Source organism: Taeniopygia guttata, chromosome 2 (assembly GCF_048771995.1).
Source record: "Taeniopygia guttata chromosome 2, bTaeGut7.mat, whole genome shotgun sequence".
NCBI lineage: Eukaryota > Metazoa > Chordata > Aves > Passeriformes > Estrildidae > Taeniopygia > Taeniopygia guttata.
This window is the reverse complement of record NC_133026.1, coordinates 27,110,408-27,129,414: the sequence shown is the minus strand read 5'-3', so window position 1 is coordinate 27,129,414 and position 19,007 is coordinate 27,110,408. Positions and strand designations below refer to the sequence as shown.

Sequence of the window (19,007 nt, the reverse complement as noted above, 5' to 3'; positions counted from 1 at the left end):
GACAAAATTAGGTTACTCTTATCAACATTTTGATCCAATATTATACTCACCATTTTCAGATTTCAAAGTGCCTTTTAAATGTTGCAGATGCTAGCTGAAGCACTTGAAGGAAAGTACATCAAAAAGCAGGGATAGAGTGCCTAGGAGCTCAGACACTGAATAAGGCTGTCTGGATCATTGCTCTGCCTGTCTGGATCAAGGGCTGGGCTACCACCACTTTTGTGTTCTAATGCCTCTCCCAAGGGCTCCACACACTGCCCAAGGAACATGAAAGGTGTAAGATGATTTTGATATTACTTATAAAGCTACGGCAGACAGACAGGTATTTTCATGATGTGGCACGGGGTAGGAAGGGAAGGAAAAAAATTATACAGGTTGTCACAGCAACACTGTGCTCTAAGCATATAGCTATGAAGCACTTACAATATAGCATCAGTCAGACTTTGCACTGTTAGTTACACCTGCTAGTATTACCAAAGCTAACTAGTTTTAAGCAACATCAAGAAGACTTACATTCAGGAATAAACACATCTGGGTAGTTTAACAGAAAGGCCTATCTGGAACTCTAATAAACAGACTTAGTTTACTTAGTTGTTCCCTTCTTCACTGGCCATAAAAAAATAGAGTAAGAGGTCCAAATCTTCAGTGCTGAGGAGCAGAAAATTAATCTGGACCTTAGAGTACAGTTATCAAATGCCACACAATGGTAAAGGCTTCAACCTCAAGACTGCTCTTGACAGGCACCTTCCAAACCTCCTGAAGCTCTCAGCTACCCAAAACCAGCCTCGCAGAAGAAGACAAATTTTCCTCTTCTTTTACTTCCATTGTTCTGTAATGAACACTTTCTAAAAGATCCAGCTCTCACTGTCACAAAACATCAGTTAGCAACAAACTCAAAATCTGTTCTGCAAAGCATGCATGACTCAAACTAACTGAGAAAAACTACTGCAAATAATCTTACTGTTTTATCACAATTCAGGAAGTATTTGCTCCTAGCTAAGTCACCAGGTGGGAAAAAACTGTGATAGACAGAGAGTCAAGATTGCTATTTTATTGTTATTTTAAGATATTCAAGAAAATGGCCTTTCAATTGCAGAGACTGTAGCTAACACTTTGAACCTATAAAGTCCCACATGATATACAATACAACTTCAGACATAACTGAACTGAAATAGCCTGTTTGAGTCTCAGCAAGTGTGTAATTCAGCACTTTATAATCTTCCAGTCATTACTGTTTAACAGTAAATGTAACACTAGTGAAAACTAAATCTCTCTTCTGTTCTAATCAAATAATAGAATCTACTCCCTGTATTCAAGAAGACTCATGATGATGTGAGAAACACTTCTTCCCTTGTCTCTTTTACCAGGGATTCAGTACAGACCTGTTACCACCTGCTAAAATCCACACCCATGCTGCTGTGCTCTTTTTCCCAATCTTCTACCATTGTTTAGCCTATATCTCTTCTCTTGCCTCTTTCCTATCTATGTCAATTTAAAAAATGCACTTATACCAGAGCAATAACATCCTGGGTTCAAGTGCACTTAAAACAGCTACTGTTATTAACTAGCTGCTTACAGATGAGAGACATACTGAAATTTATGGTTATACTATTCAGGAGCTCCATGTAGCCCTGGTTTCCCAAAGCAGCACACTTCTCACCAATGGTCCTTAGACCTACAATGCTGGAATTTATCACACTCAGATTTATTAAGTTTCATCTTATATGAATCATATATCCCAAAAGAAATTCCAAAAAAAGCAAAATATGCAAGGTTCAGCAGCAAGCTCAAAAAATACATCTATATTTCAGTCTTTACAAAAGAAAACAATGATCTTTCAATGCACAAAACTGGTGGACTATTTACTTACCATTTTCCCCCAAGAGTCCAAGATACTAACTGGATAACACAAAAATCCCAGTAACAGTAAGAAACTACTTAAAAGCCACTAAATTGCTTCACTCTGTAAGAAATTCCCCAGTAAATCTAACAAGCCACAACATTGACTGATCCATTGTGTCATATCTGATAGGATTCTTTTCACTTGTATATTTAAAAGCAAGTATTTATCCTGTGGTTAAATCATTCAGGTTTGGGATGCTAAGTAGTAAATTCCTTTTAAAACATATAAGCTTAAAACAATCAGAATAATATTTATATCCCAAATATGCATTTATATGCAAGAACTGCATGTTTTACCCCCAGAAATTTTACTAGTGTTCTTCACATCCACAAAATTATTTGGTCACAGCACTGTTACTATAGGAAGAAGCGAAGAAAATTTAAATATGAGTTACGACCTTGTCTTTAAACAATGTAGTACAAATATGGGAGCCTGCGAGCTGCCAGAGAACAAGCTGAGACACTCAAGTGTTCTGCCAAACCTCTTGCTGCTCAGAAAGGGAGTAAACCTTGTCAGTGGTTTTATTACAGCAGAAACAGTCCAGCATGCTAGCACAACCCTCTAACTTAATACGATGTTACATGCAAAAAATCAGACTCTTCTCATTAGTACATGAAAAGTACATCTTCTGTCTGACTCCCCAGTAAACCAGTGGAAGCACAACCTATCCCTGCAGGGGAGCAATGGAGCACCTGGTACCACCTCTGCCCTTCCACACTGTATCCAGGAGTGGCAATAGCTTGGCCTAAGTCACTACCATATTTTTATGAAATGTTCCTCTACTAAAAAAGTGTATGTATGTGTTTAAACGCACATTCTGGTAAACATTATGATTTACTAAAATAAATACCTCATTGGCATAAGCATATTGTACTTGCTTTTAAAAGGAAATTTAAAAAATTGCAAAATATGACACAGAATGAGACCTGTAACCTTGAGATAAATACACTTCTTGTTTTTAAACAAAAACATCAGGATTCTGTAGGGCTTCTCTTCTATACTCTTCCTGTAAATTAAGATATGTAATAAAGAACAAATCTTTATAAACAGAAGTTATTTATCTCCACAATTATTATTCTTAACAAAAATCCAAGGTTCTGGTTGGAGATTTTTGATAGTAAGTTTTAATACAGCCTACTAAACATACTCTGTGAAGTTCAATATAAAGATACACATCTACAATCAGCTGCTTTCTCAATTTAATTTGCACAGTTTTTTCATGCTCCACTGGTGTATTTAATGCTGCTACACTCTGAAGGAGTTTATCTATGATAAACCCAAAAGCTGGCTGCTTGCTTCATACTGACCTTCTCAAAATGTTTCAGTACATGTCACCCAAGTATTGCAGTACTACAGATTTAAACTGCCATTTCTGTGTGATTGGCACACAAGTGCCTCATTTCTTTAACCACCTATATGTGAACTCAGACCTGAATCTTTATTAAAAAACATACACAAGTCAGTCAAGTTCACAGCTGAAGCAGCTTCAGCTGCTTTTAATACCAGTTCTAAATATTTTCCTGCTCATTTATTTAGCTGCACATGTTTTAGAAGCTTGTAATTAAGACAAATTGGGTAATCAAAGAAGAATAATCTTCCTTGTTACTTTACCATCCATTTAGCTTGGAGCAATGATGACAGATGTTGATTAGGAAGGAAGAAAACTCCACACTGAAACGAGGACAGAATTTATATTTTTGGATAATAGCATTTTGAGAAGTGAAATGTCATAAATTCACATTTATACTTGTGAAACTGAGAGATTAATGTGAGAAGGCTTCTGCTGAGAAATTAAGCATCTCATTATTCTAATGATTCACCTTCCACGTAAAAAGAGAGAAATTATTCCAATTCAATTATAAAGAGAAACTGACTAGGTTTGGTTTGTGTGATTTTCACCGCTGATGCATATGGAAAATTTATTTTTAAAAGGTGGTAAGGGGATGAAGAGCCATGGGGTAAAGAAATCTGTTACTCAATAGTCTGTTCTCCCTAATACATCAAGCAAAGCACTGAATTGGATTACAGTTAACTGAGTACAATGGAAACATCATGGACACTGCCCCAGCACCCTATCCCTAGTCTATAGTGTCCCCCTACCCCTGAGAATTCAAATTTATAAATAAATAATAAAAAAAGAGGACAGGAATTTTCACATTAATAATGTTAACTAGCAAATAGCAATTGGTATTTGTTTTTCTAGTACATAACCTCTTCATCTGGGAGAATAAACTTATCCAGGATAGCAATATCATATTATCCATCAAATAAAGATACAATAAAAATAATAAAATATTGTGATAAAGCCCACTGTCAGCAAGGCATGCATGTGCTTCTATACACACAATCAATGTAACAAAGAAAATACTTCCAGGTTAACTAAAAGCATTCCACCATTTCACAAGAAAAAATGTAAGCAATTATTAAAATGTTGACTCATAATTTCTACTAGAATAATACGGAAAGTCATATATAGGGCTTAAATTGTTTGCAGAAGACAACAATAAAAACGGTTGAAATAAAATTTGCCAGGTGATATCAAGTCTCACATTTCCTGTTGCACAACTGACTTACAGTCTTTAAAAGTAATTTTCTTGCATATACAAGCATTATTATCAAAACAGAAAACAACTGGAAAAGCACAATTTGCTTAGCTGTGTAAAGGCTTTAAAAGGAAAATGCACATACACTCTTAAACCTACTATAGACCAGAAACAAAGATCTGAACCCTAAAGGTATTTAAAAAGCACTAATACCTCCAAGGTTCAAAATTATTCACTACAAACCTTGACTCATTTGTGTTACTTTTTTTTTAAAGCTTATGAAACGCCCAGCACCTGAAAACTTTGCCTTTTATCACACACCTGTAATTTATACAACCATAAAACCATGCAGCAAAACCTAACATAAAGCACAAATCAGACATTACTGATAATGCGGCTTTTGCTTTAGTACAGATAATTAGTTATCATTAATATGTACATCTTAATTTATTTTCAAATGTGACAGGAATTGAAGACATCATGTGAACTGAACTGCTTATTCTCAAATTAGATGTGAATTCAATCCTAAAAAGAAGAATATTCTCAAAAATCAAGAATGTAATCTTCATAATTCTAAATAATCATAAAGTAAAAGGTCTGTCTGAATACATTTAGGCCATCTTCAATATAATTTTGTTATGCTACCTTTTCCCATTACCTGGCATTACTGAACCAGTCCTTTGCTCTACTAAAATAAAATATGCAGTTTTCCTACCATTTACATCCTACTTGAAAATCAATAGACTTGAGCAGAGTCTCTACAAGGAAAAAACTCAATCTTTTAAAGGTAAGATGACATCAAATTCAAAACATCACTTATTCAGTCTTACCTGCCTGCATCAGTCTCCTTGAAGATTCCATCCTGGTTTGGACACAATTCACAGCTAGGTGTGACACCACATTTGCATGCATCACAAAACCAAGGCTCGGTGGAATTTTCTGAAGCTGAACTCATGATAGAGTCACTCTCTCCATCAACACCATAGCAACCTACACATAGGAAAAATGTGAGATCAATAGAAGAAAAGACAATTGTAGAAGCAGCCACTTGCCACTTATGACTTCAGAAGGAAACCTACACATAGACAGATTTGGGGAATGGTTAGTGCAAAATTTACATTTTGAAGTCAGTTTAATTCTAAAAAGTCACCTGTTTTATGTGATTAGTCACCTGTTTTATGTGATTGTATTAGATTACAACTGAAAAACAAGATGAAAAAGACTGTTTTACTTATTCTTCTAGCTACACTTGGTGATCTTTCAGACTATGCATTAGGAAGAAAAGTAAGAAAACAAGACTTGAAGCAACCAAAGACTAAAAAAAAACCTCAATGCTTTTTTTTTTGAATAAAGAAATGTATTTCAAGATAAAAGCAAAAATCACTTCTCCCTGAAAACGAACATTTTTTGAAGGGAAGGGGAGAGTGTTTGGGTTTTCTTCTAGGGGTTCATTATGTCAGTAAAATCCAGTCAACAAACATGCACTCCACTTTTCCACTTTGCATTCAGCACACAAATCAACTACAAAAGAATATGCACATGAAAAAAAACCCCCACTATTTACATACTTTATGTGTAAAGTAAAGTATATACTTTATGTGTAAAAGTCACTTTATGTGACCTTAAGCACCCTTGTGAAACTTCAAAACCAAAGTATAGTTTGCAGAGCACAAACTGACAATTCTGAGACACCACACTGGTGATTGATGAAATAGATTTATATTTTTTAAGCACTGTCATTTGTACTTGGTTTTAAATTATAGCTAGGCTCAATCATTCAGTTTCTCCATTCCTCTTCAGTACAATTAGGGTATTCTTTATGACTGCTAAGGCACCTATGCATGCTTAATTACCACAAATTTAGGAAATCAGTGTCTTTAAAGTGATTTGTTATTTAAATCTTGCACAAGAGCAAGAGTTTTATTAGTGCTACTGCAAATGACAAAAAGGAAAATACTACAGCTCATCACCACAAACTGAGATTTTCATATCCCACATTTTGAACATTTAGCTGCTATTTAACAAGAGAAAAATAATTTAATTGTTAACACTTAAAACACAATAAAGACTTCACTAAAAAAATAAATTCAGCTATTTATGAAATGCAGCAGTCAAGTCAAAATTTGCGCTTTCAGAGCAGCAAAATTACTCAATTCTGCAATTAAATAGCAATATGATTTTTTGCTTTGTTTCATTACCCGCTGGCTGTAATAAAATAGCAACAACTCCCCTTCTGCCAGAAACAGAGGTCTGCATAATATACTGAAACCACATTCAGGAAATGAGCAACACTGCAGGAAAAACTTAAGAAACGTAGTCTTCCATTAAAGAATGAGCCTCATAAATAAGAATTAAAATAAGATGACAGAATGTTTCTTTTCATAATAAAAAGTGTCCTAAAATTAAAGGACAAGTAATGAGCTGAAGTGCATTCACAGACAAATTTCATTAGGGATATATAAGATCGTACAGCTCATGCATAGAGTCACTCCGTCTTCCTTACAATGTAGTATCATCTTAAAGCAACATTCCACAAAATATATTTTTTTAATTCGAATAACATAATTTTGAATAGATGCCAGCAAATCTCCTTTTTCAGCAATAAAACTAATGTACAAACACATGGCCCATTGATATCACACAGCTGATGAATCATTAACATTTTAGTAATTCCTTTTGACTTCAAAACATATTAACATTTTCTTAAAAGTACTTACTAAAAATTTCCTAACATTACAGATGCAATAATACTGTGCTCAATCCACACAGCAAAATAAAATCAGTTTCTTTCAAACACTGATGCTTCTTCACCAACTGAAAGTAATTAGATTTGCTTTTCTAGCCTAAGTGCCATCAGTCTACTAAAATTAGAATGATGACTTCCTAAAATTGTCTTACCTTCATTCTGAAATAGCTGCTTTATAATACTTATCAGTCATTTATACCTGATTGTTTTTTATCCTTCCTCCTAGAAAATGACACAAATGTGCTGCAATTATTTCCATCCTTATCACATGTGTTGGCATTAAACATTATTTCTATTAGCAATACAAATACATGTCCTTTTCCAAAGTGCGGGAAAAAAAAAGTCCATATTTTTAACACAACTTTTTTGCCCCAATTTGTATATAAATCTTAGTGATAGCTTTAAAGAGTTTAAGATCTCTGACAGATAAGGAGGCATTTACTCTTTTACCTAACTGGTGTTTAATAAGCTAAACACCACACTATTACAACCAGCAAAAGGGGTGGTCTTTAGCTGGAGAAAACAGACTAGATTGCCATTAATCATTGCTGACAAAAACATCAAAACAATCTGGTTCACCACAAAGTTAAAGAAAAAGGAAGCCTAGCCTGCAAGACTGCTGCTGACCTGGTATACAGTGCCAAATCTGCTGAATCAAAGCTGCAATACAACACCTTGTTGGCTCTGAAGCTAAGGTTTCACAGAAGATACTTTGTAATTGTTCTTGATTGACTTGTAAGAGCCAATTTCAGCAGATTCCAAAACCTAAATAAATCATGAATATAAATATAAATTAAATATATCATTTTAGAAGTCTTAAAAATGCTGAGTACAACAAAAGTTCAAAGTACTACTACCTGCCTTATTTTGCCATGCTGGAAAAATTATTTTGTTCCAATGAACAAAAATCTTTAAAAGTATTATTTTCATTACTTTAAAATGCATAGATATGCAGATACAAAGCTGCTACTTGGTAAACCATTCCATCCTACTATTAAGTGGCTATACTAAAGATAATTTAAAATTGATCAATCCAATGATTCTGAATAAATTATTGGGAATTGCTGATGTTGGAACAGAGAGCAACTTCAAGGCTCACTTAATAAAAGCATCAGCAGGTAGTCCTTAGGTTCCCTCTAAAAGCACCCCAATAGTACAGACAGTCTGACTACATCAGGCCTGGAAGGGCAACAGGGGGAAGGATTCAGAACCTGTAAAGGACATGTTTGGTTCCATGTATTACCACTGCACCTTTGACCTATTTGGCATTTAAGTCAACCAGCTGCCCCTTTGACTGGAAAATATGCTGAAGAAAATCAAGTAACACTTTGCTTAAAATGTGTGCTGCCTTTCCTTAACATTCACAAAAATTCTGAAGTCTGGGTGTTCAGAACACCCCTAAGAGCTCCTTTTGAACTTAAGTTCATTAAATCCTCATGTTTGTATACTCCTAGATTTCCGCATCATAACTCCATTTCTAACACCTCTTTGAACACCATTAATACTAAACAATAAAACCAGTTTAGTATAATACTAACCTATGAATTTAAACACATGAAATTCAACAAGGTAAAATTTCCACAACACTTACTGTTCCATTAATGCCAGCTATATATTACAATTACAGCCAAGTTGTCTGTTGAATGCATGCCATTAGATACAGTAAACAAAGTTTTTTACTCCCCGATTTTGATGTCATTTTACTCTGCCAATAGCTTATATTTTCATGTGATTGTCAATAAAAAGAAATTGCACACACTTTAAAATAATACCATTAAAACAATTGTTCCAAAATTTACACCACTGAGAGAAACAGGAATAGAGACCTAATTCTTTTCATGGCTGCAGCTGGCCCTCTGTTTCTCTGGGAAGGTAATTTTTGCCAAACAGGATATCTGCATGCACCAACTACATCTATATGTACTCTGAAACACAAACTATATGGTAAACCCTATGTTTGTAAAATTAAATGCTGTGAGATCACAGCATTCAAACTATATTTAATTCAATTTTTAATTGGACCAACAGTATAAAATAAATATATTAATAATTTCATGCATCATAAATTCAGAACAATATTTTTATTTTGTAAATTCGGAGTATTAAAGTACATTATTTTGAAAAATTGATTTTTATACCAGACAGCAGCAGACCACAGTAAGGGGCAAAATTAAAATGCAAAAACGTTTTATTACACTATAGAGCATATGGCATCTATACTATTGCTTTTAGCAAGAGAATTTTTGACATAATCACCGTAATCTCTGACATACACATCAAAATACAGTAAGAAACAAAGATAGGAGATGGAAAATAAACTGCTCTAAAAATGTAGAACTTTTCTCATTTAACTCACAGCAACTAACCCAAGGACAACAACTGGGAAGCAAGCTACCTACACTTGTGGCACATGCTACAATGTGTGCCAGACATCTTTTTCAGACACACTGCAATCAAGATGTCAAAAAAACTGACAACACAGTTGGGGGTGTCCTGTCATTACAAGATCTTAGCACAAATGCACTTATCCAAAATGACAGACTGGTGTCTAAAGACTTTTATAAAAAGTAATTACAATTATCTTCATACAGAAGTAAAAAGTCTGAAAAGCAACTGTTCAAATTCAGTAGGAAAGATTTTTTTCCCTTTTTTGTTGGGGGTGGGGGGAAGGGAGGATGTGACAGGGATAGGCTGATATGTGAAATGAGAATACATTTTTAATTGATGGACTTATTAATTAATTACAGGCTTTTCAAACTAACAGATGAATGCATTGTGTAAGAATGGGTATGAAATTAGCATTACATGTATGCTACTTACGCAGTTTTAAAAGCAGTTACAATTAAAACCAGTTATTTACTCCACTAACCACAGATTTTTGGACACGTGTCTGCAGTGCAAAGACAGCTTTTGGACGAGCGATGGAGGCCATGCAAGAACCTCACACAGTAAACAGTTGTATTTGAAAGTAAACTGAATTTCTCACAATCTCAGAACTCATCAGTAAGTAAAGTAAAGGTATTTATTAAGGGTCCATGACTTCAGGTCTGGATAAAAACTACACTACTCTCTAATTCTTGACCATGTTGTTTCTTCCATGTGAGCTCTGACAGATTTGCTCCCACATGAGTTTCCATCCCTCTTTTTCCATGGAAGACGTTATGTAACAGCTCATTAATGCAACTAAGCAATCCAACAGGAATACAAGTCACAACTGAACAGGCAGCTGCTACACCAGGTCCTCAAAAGGAAAAGGTGGTAGCATCAAATACCCAGGAGGGAGCCCTGGTGTCCAGAATAAGTTGCTTTGACTCAGAGGAGTATTTTCTCAGCTAATGAATAACTTCACATTAAAGCTAAGGTAGCTGTCACAGAAAAACCTCTCTCAGTCACCAGAAAGGTTCTGTGGACAGAAATTTTCACTTTAACAGAGCATCAAGGCATAAGTCAAGCGTGTAGGACCCTCTCCCACTGAAGAAAACAGTAGTCAACAAAGAGAAGGAGAAAATAAGGTCTTCAGGGGAAGAACGATCAAATAGTCAATATCATCATTATGTGGGACCCTAGGTGGGACACCAGGAGGGTGTGAAATGAGTGCACTCCTTCCACATAATTATTTACCACGCTACAGAGAAGAGAAGAAAACAGGCTCATTCATAATACCACTTGACATTGCACATAAAATCTATGAAGAAAACCCCTGTGGTATTCCACCAGGCTTGCTTTGGGCATTTTGGAATAAATCAGATTGCATGAAATAGGCATATTACTCTTCCTAAGTGCAGGTAAACATCATTGCATTGATTTCTCTCCAACTCGTAAATAGGAGACTCTTCCTTCAATACTGTGGTCTGAAAAACTCAAAAGCTCAAATATTAGAACAAATTTCTGGACACAACATGATATCTGCAGCCATATCAATATACCTACTAAAGGAAATCTGAAAAAATAAAACCAAATTCTTGGATTTCGATGTGTTTACAAAACACACTTGCTCATTACTGAAACTTATTTTTCAAACTACCAAGCAGCTGGGTATGAGAATACAAAGGACTATAAATACAGTCGATGTCTATGATCTGGATATATATTTCCAAAGCATAGATCAAAACCAATGCTATTAAGAGTAAACCTTGCTTCAATTAACATAAAAAAATTAGTTCTCAAAGTTGCAAGCCATGTTTATTATATGATTACAGAGTAATTACCTTTTCAACTACTTTTCAATTTATTTTGGAAATCAGCAGAATTGAATGATTAGGCAAACAGGACCAAAAAGTAACTGTTGCATTGCATTTTAGTTTTGACTGCAACTTCTTAACAATAGGTTGTCTTCAAGTATTACTTGTGCATTTGGAAATAAATAGTAAGTCAGCGACCACTGGGCAGGAGTGCAGAAATCTCCAAGTCATTGAACATATGTGTATATATAAGATCACCAGATAAAAACTAAAGCTTCAAAGGTTCCAATTTTTTTATAACTGTGTCGCTTTTGCCTGGGGTGGAATTAATTTTCCTCACAGCACTGAACATGTGGCTATGTCCTGGATTTGTGCTGAATATAGTGATGATAATGCAAAGATGTTTTTGCTACTGCTGAGCAGGATGTGCGCACAGCCAAAGCCTCTTCTACTTTCCCTACTGCCACACCTGCAAAGAAGCTGGGGGCACGTGGCAGGCTGGGAGGAAACACAGCCAGGACAGATGACCCCAGCTGACCAAAGGGATATTCCAGACAATGTGACATCATGCTCAGTATACAAAGTGAGGGAAGCAAGATGTTTAGGGTGATGGCGCTCATCCTCCCAAGTAATCATCACATGTGATGGAGCCCTGCTCCCCTGGAGATGGCTGAACACCTGCCTGCCCAAGGGATGCAGTAAATTAATTGCCTTGATTGTGTGCATGGTTTTTGCTTTCCCTGTCAAACTGTCCTTAAGTCAACTGACAAATTTTCCAGCTTTTACCCTTCACATTCTCTCCTGATCCTTCTGGTGGTGGAGTGAGCGAATGGCTGTGTTTGGCTTGGTGGTTGACATGGGTTTAAACACAACAGTAATATCTTTATTTGCTGCAAGCGATTATTTTTAAAAATTACTGAAAAAATCTCAGATTTAAAACAGCACTTGCCCTTACTTATCATTATAAAATATCCAAGTACAGAAAAACACAGCAAAGAAACTGTCCATTTCTGTTGAAATTCTATTCATACATATTTAGCAATGAAACATACACATAAAATGTCAAGTAAAAGTCCAAAGTGTTCAGCTTCAAATTGTTGCTGTGGAAATTTACATTTATATCACAGTCATCAATTACTTTCACATACACAGCTTGCTTATTTTTCTCTAAGACTTCATCTATTCAAACAGAAGTTCACAACTGCATCCTATACACTTTCAAGTATTTATTATTAAAAGGAATTGCAAAGAGCTAACTAAACATTCAACCACAAATGTGAAAAATTACCCAAAATCTATAGTCAATTACCTGGTACATGCTGTAGAACTTATCAGAACAAACTAACAACTTAAATATTTTTAATTAATCAATTTTACTTTGTTGCAATGACAACAAAAGAAATACAGACATTGCACTTTTTGTATCAGTGGAACTACAGGGATTCTTTGCCTGGAACATGAAAAAAGAATAGCAGCAATTACTTTTAAACAGATTTTGAGCTACTAAAATTCAGATAACTTTTGAACTATGGAACTACTCTCCTTTAGAGGAAAGCCAACTATAATCTTACTTTTATAGGGACAGAATTTTAGTCAACTAAGTAAAATGAGGATGTGATCTTTTGGGGATTTTAAAAGTATTCTTCTGGAATGAAAAAATAATTTGCCATCATTTCATTCTAAAGTGGCAGAGGATCATTTTTCTATCACAATCATTCTTCACTTTAGCAATCATTAAATAAATCTTATGGAAAAAAATTCTAGGGAGCTCCACAGCTTTAGAGCTTGGATGTATTGACTGAAAGTAGTGTTTGGGGAATTCTCAAGCATCCATTTATAACTATCAGCAAAAGATGTGTTCCTTGTAAGTAAATATTAGACTGTACAAGGGGAAAAATAAGAGCTATCATGACTCTATAAAACTAACTTTTCGATAGTTACTGCATTTCAAATCAAATATATTCTATACATTACTTTCAAAAAACTTCATGGATACAGAAGGAATTCTGCAAGACACATAAATCCTAACACTTCTAGAAGGCAACAAGATCTGACAAATGACCTCAAAGGCACTTTAAGTGTGGTCCAGCTCGTCATAAATTAGGCCAACTAATCTGCTCTCTTAGTAACATTGACAGTCTGGATTAGCTCTTCAAAAGACCACAACAGGCTCAAGAGCTAAAAGTACACACAGACACACAGTGTAAGGCATGTGAACAACAGGACAGAAATTCCATCCTCAGTTTCCTAAGTGATGTCAAGCAAAAAACCGAACTACATCCCAATGCAGGAAAAATACTACTTGGAAACAGTTTTCTACGTTGCATGAGAAAACTAAAGTGTGAGTATGGCATTTATACAACCACTTCCTACCTAGAACGACATTCTGAACAGATAAAAAAAATTAAATTAGTGGAATCACATTAAATAAATGCCTCACACGCTTCTGAAAAATGAAAGTCCATTTTCTTTTTATTGTAAGAACTGAAATAGTTTAATATCATTTTCCCGGGAAAACCTAAAAATAGGCATGAAGTCCTAAAATAGTACAGGATATGAGGAAAAAAGCCCCAACCTGGTTAACAAAGAAGAAAAGGTTTTGTTTTTTTCTGGTATGCCTTTCTGTGTTAGTATCTCCCCTACCTTCCAAACTCAAGAGAAAGAGTAACAACACACAACACAGTCTCATCTTCCATGTAAAGCTATTAAAATTCCATGCATTCACCTAAATTATTATTCTAGAGTATTTCTGTAAAACCAGATCATCTACATTTATTACGCACACATAGTTCTGATTTTGAAGGAATTAGCAAAACAACAACTTGATTATGTCCTAACTTCAAAATTCCCGTTTTAAAATGTCAGTGAAAATTATGAGGAAGTTCAAGACTAGCTGTTTTCACTTATAAAGCATGTCATGAAGAATAACTTTCTTCTTCCCCTTCTCTCTGCTGTTTCCATACAGCAAAAATATAGGTGAAATAACCTAATAACCTGAAATACGTAAGACAAAACCATTAATAGAATATCCTAAAGTGAAAATACAGTGTATAGCTACAAAATTTGCAGACTGTCATTCATGGTATCAGTATCTGTAGACTATGTCCCATCCTACAGGTTCTTATATTGGCTTTGCTGCAGTAGAAAATGGTTGTTACACCACTAAAAAAATCAATGCAGTATCTCAAAAAAATACCCTCCAGCATTTAAAGGTGTTGTCTGAATAAAGTAAGTCAAAATTTTATTACAAGCAAAGCATATGTTTTCCTCCTAATAAAGAATGAAGGGTTGTATTACCTTCATGCACTGTTATTCCACAGTTGTCACACTGGATTATTTCATCAGCATCTTCACTGTTATCTCCAAGACAAACGCAACAAATCAAAATATGGTCCATTTTCTGAGAACTCCAATTTTGAGACTTCTCAAGGATCAATGAGTCCTAATATTGAAAAACAGAGACACATGGATTATGCCAGGAACTTCAATTTTATTTAAAGCAAGACCTGTTATTTGCTCAATTTTTGAACAACAATCAAAATACCATGGAATATTATTTTCATAAGGCTAGAAGCTTCTTCGTTGTCAAAATGCTCAAACACTTCCTCCATGAATACAAGAGCTGGGATGCATGGATGTCAATGCAACCTATACACCTGTTAAGATCCAGAGGTCAGAGGAGAGTCAAGACAGGAATCTCAATACAGAATCCTCAAGATAGAACCATATGTCTTTGAACCATTTATGTTCTACAAAACAGGATACCTAAGAAGCCATTTAAAAAAAGACCAAAGGTGATCTTCAGATGTTCCAACATTCAGAAAAGTTGCTTCATTTTCTTAAAATTTAAGAAATCACATGGCTCTGAAAAATCCAAGAATACACAGCTAATACAAGCCTGTCAAGTTTTCACTTACATAAAATATAACAAATTATCAACTCTGTATGATTTTGTTCTAATGCAAATTTATGTGTATCTGTGTAAAACCGTATGATTTATTAAAACTGTATGTTCTTCTGACTATATAGAGGAGTGAGGATTTGCCCTGTTCTGGTAACCTACAATATGAACCACAGCTCTTAAACAGATTATGGGTTTTCATGGGGAATTTTTCTAAGAAAACAGAGAAGTGCTTCATAAACCAAAGTTATATGTAAAATTAGTTTTCTTAACAAACACTGTCTTCTTACTATTACCATTGTGAGATAGGGCCACTCTCTGTTCTGCAGTTTCATGGCCTCCATACATACTCATTTATTTTTATACTAGAGCTTGAACCACCTTTATTGGTAATATGAAGGCATATAAGGAAGTATGAAAATAAGCACAGTAGTGAAAAATAACCATTGTGGTATAAAGAAACAGTAGTAGTTTCAAATCTGAAAGGCTGAGAGTTCAATGATATCATTCAAAATATGCAAAAATATTCCAAAGCTGCTGTGGCATCAAAAAAAAAAAAAAAATAGGGTGAAAAATACCCTCTCAAACATTTTTTTCTAATTCCAACTCACCATTTACAAAATACAGCACCAATACTATGCCTAAGGGAACAGACGCTCTTGTAGAAGTGGAAAAGAACATTCACAGAGTTGCATTGCTTACAGGAAGGCAACTAATTGTGAAAAATAGAAGCATCTCTGCTACGGAGTTCAGACTTACAGAGCATCTCTTCCAACATCCTCCTTTTTGGACATAGCATTTTGAGGAAAGCAATAAACTTGGACACTACTGCAACCCATCATTACTCAAAATACCCATGTTTGGTTTATCATTCACATTGCAGATAGGAAAATGGCAGTGGATGCTCCCTAACTTTGGCAGACTAACTGTGCTATGGCACAGATTTCTCTGAGGCATGTCACAACCCTACAGAGATCAGCTTTTTCTGACAGTAACTTTGATTTAAACTGCTATTTGGCTTCACTGAGAGAAGTTTAAAAGACACTGCTAATCTCTATTGTTATAGAAGCCCAAGATCTCATCATTTAAAAAAAAAAAAAAAAACACAACCAAAAAAAAAAAAACCCACACCAAAACCGAAGTATTATTTTAAATTAAGAAACAGTAATGCACTGTAAAAACACTGAAATAACACTAGCTGTCCAGGCAGTGAGAACATATGCAAACATGGACCAAAAAACCCAAACAAACAAGCAATGATGAAAGAGTATCAAATTTTTGTTCTAATGTTAGAATCCCTAGCCATTAAGGCTCACCTCATGTGAAGACAGCTACTAGGTGAAACAAAGCAGCTGAGCAACTTATTTTTTCATGCAGGCACGGAGAGGGAGTGATCTGGAAAGTGCGCCGCTCTCCTCTGCTTTTAGTCTATGTAAGCACCTGAGAGACTCATCCAAAAACGGAAACTTTTACATGTAAAAGTAACTGCTGCAACTGCTGAACAAGTCCTGTTCCCTGCTGAAGTGGGAGAAACTATTTCAGCTGGATCACTATGTAACTCCCATTTCTGTGGCGTTAATGAAGAAAGTCAGCATTTCAAGCTATACGCCCATAGACTTTTAATTTTAAAGGGAAAAAAAATTAAAAATACAATAACCACCTCACTGAGAATAGAGAGTCCTATAAAGTGGTAATAATTATAAAAACAGAAAAGCACCATTTGCCTACTAATGATGCTTGACCACAGGAAAGAAAGCTAAGTTTGTATTCTGTGCATAATGCAATAGAAATGCATGTAGTATTTTATTACAGCACATGTTAAAATAATGTATATGCAGACTTCAATATACTTTTGTAAAATGTAAATAAATAAAAACCACAGGGAAAGAAGAACGAAACAACCCCTCCCCAACACCCTCCACAGTTTCCATCCTCCAAAAATAAGCGAAGGAAAGAAAGAAAGAAAGAATGCACATAAAGGACACTACAGTATGTTCAGAACTAATTATCTGGACATTATTTTCTAAATTTATTATGGATTTAATTATCTAGGAACTCAGTTTTCTAAGAACTCTGTTTCTGCAGTGTGATGAGATTTTGCTAGATGTATCTGCTAGACTAGATTTTTTTTTTTACTCCTTTTCTGGTTTTACTAATTCAAAATACGGTAGCCGTGGAGAGCATACTATTAAAATACAGTATATTGAGTATCAGAAATCTGAAAATTACAGTCGATAATTCAGTCTCCAGACACATTTGCAAAACTTCTTGACAGAGTCATAAACAGTACAGCACTTTACATGCTTATCAGTTACAAAATCATAATCTGAAATTCAAATTTTCAATTTCGATTTTATGTTCTGATCGCTGTTCTAAATCTAAGGCAAGAATAGAATATGATATCCATGCATACTAAGAAGCTTCAAAGAAGATACAGCAGAGACAGCTCTCAGTTTCTGAAACAGGCCTGTTTTTCCAAGCCAATGGAAATTAGACTGAAGAATATATCACTAAGAATGTAGCTGTACATCTCCATTCTGATACGAGAACCAACTCTGAAAGAAAACTACCTCTGTCTGTTACAAGTTCTGATCACTAGTACTGGTAGAGCACTTTCAGCTCCTGAGCCAAGAAAAGGCAGGTAATAATAGAATAATAGAATCACAGAGCCTGACAAGGAAAGAAGATGCCTATACAAAAAGACAAAAGAAAAAAACCCAAACAAATCATGCTTTCTTTTCAATCTCAATTATTACTAAAACATCACAGCTCACTTGCAATAATATATAAACTAAATATCTATATTTATAATACCTATTAAATTATCTAAAATAGACCAAATCCAATTATTTTTAGTTCCCTGTTATTCCACACATTTAAACGAAGTTTAAAGGGAACAGTAGAAGTTTTAATAATGTCATATCACTATCACTTCTCAAATGTTATGTTGACATTGTGATTATATCCCGAAAACTAATTATAGACTTTATAGCAATACTTTTTATTTTCTTCAGAATTTTGCTATTGCAGAACATGAAGTCAGCCACAGTGACAACCTGGTATCCTAATTTTTCCACAGGCACAATCTTCAGGGCAACTGTAATTGTGCACAGGGAAAAAAGGTTACTTTATTAAACATTTATATATATAATATTCACATTCTGCAATCAGAAGATATTAAATATAACAATCATAGTATCCACATGCTTTTAGTATGGCAAGAAATTAGTTCATTTGTGACTATTATAAGCAAATCCAACACAAATTATCAGAATTATTCTATTTGATTTCAAACCTAGTGTCTATGGCTTTTTACATAAAATTCTTCTATAAGTGAACTCTGTTCAAACTTTGATGTTTGTCACAAAGAATAATGCCTCATTCATCTATTTTATGATTATGTCACAGGTGCTTTTAACTTTTATAACATTACAGATAGAGGACATTTACACTAAAACAGAACTAGAAGTCTCACTAACATATGTTGGTTTGCATACTGGACCTCCTGCTTGTTTTAGTACTAATCCAATCTTTGTAAAGCCAAGAGAAGTCGCACTATTGACTTTAGTGGCATTAGATTGGTCAAATGGTCCAAGTAAGGTTATTTAATATGCAGTGCCTATTTATCATTATTTTTCCTTCTTCGCTTATTATTATGTGAACACAAGACCAGCCAATCAGTTTAACTTTTAATATTAACAAAATAGCTACTGGGGAGTAGTTTCCATTTGTC

The 19,007-nt window shown here is 34.8% G+C and overlaps 1 protein-coding gene across 1 annotated transcript in view; it reads right to left on the bottom strand.

The window, feature by feature from the left end:
- The window catches only part of PHF14 (PHD finger protein 14), a 157,298-nt gene that overhangs the window by 124,672 nt on the left and 13,619 nt on the right, over positions 1-19,007 (bottom strand). Inside the window, 2 exon segments of the mRNA XM_030264726.4 lie at positions 5,277-5,436; positions 14,671-14,815. Of these exon segments, the coding sequence (XP_030120586.4) occupies positions 5,277-5,436; positions 14,671-14,815 (305 nt within the window).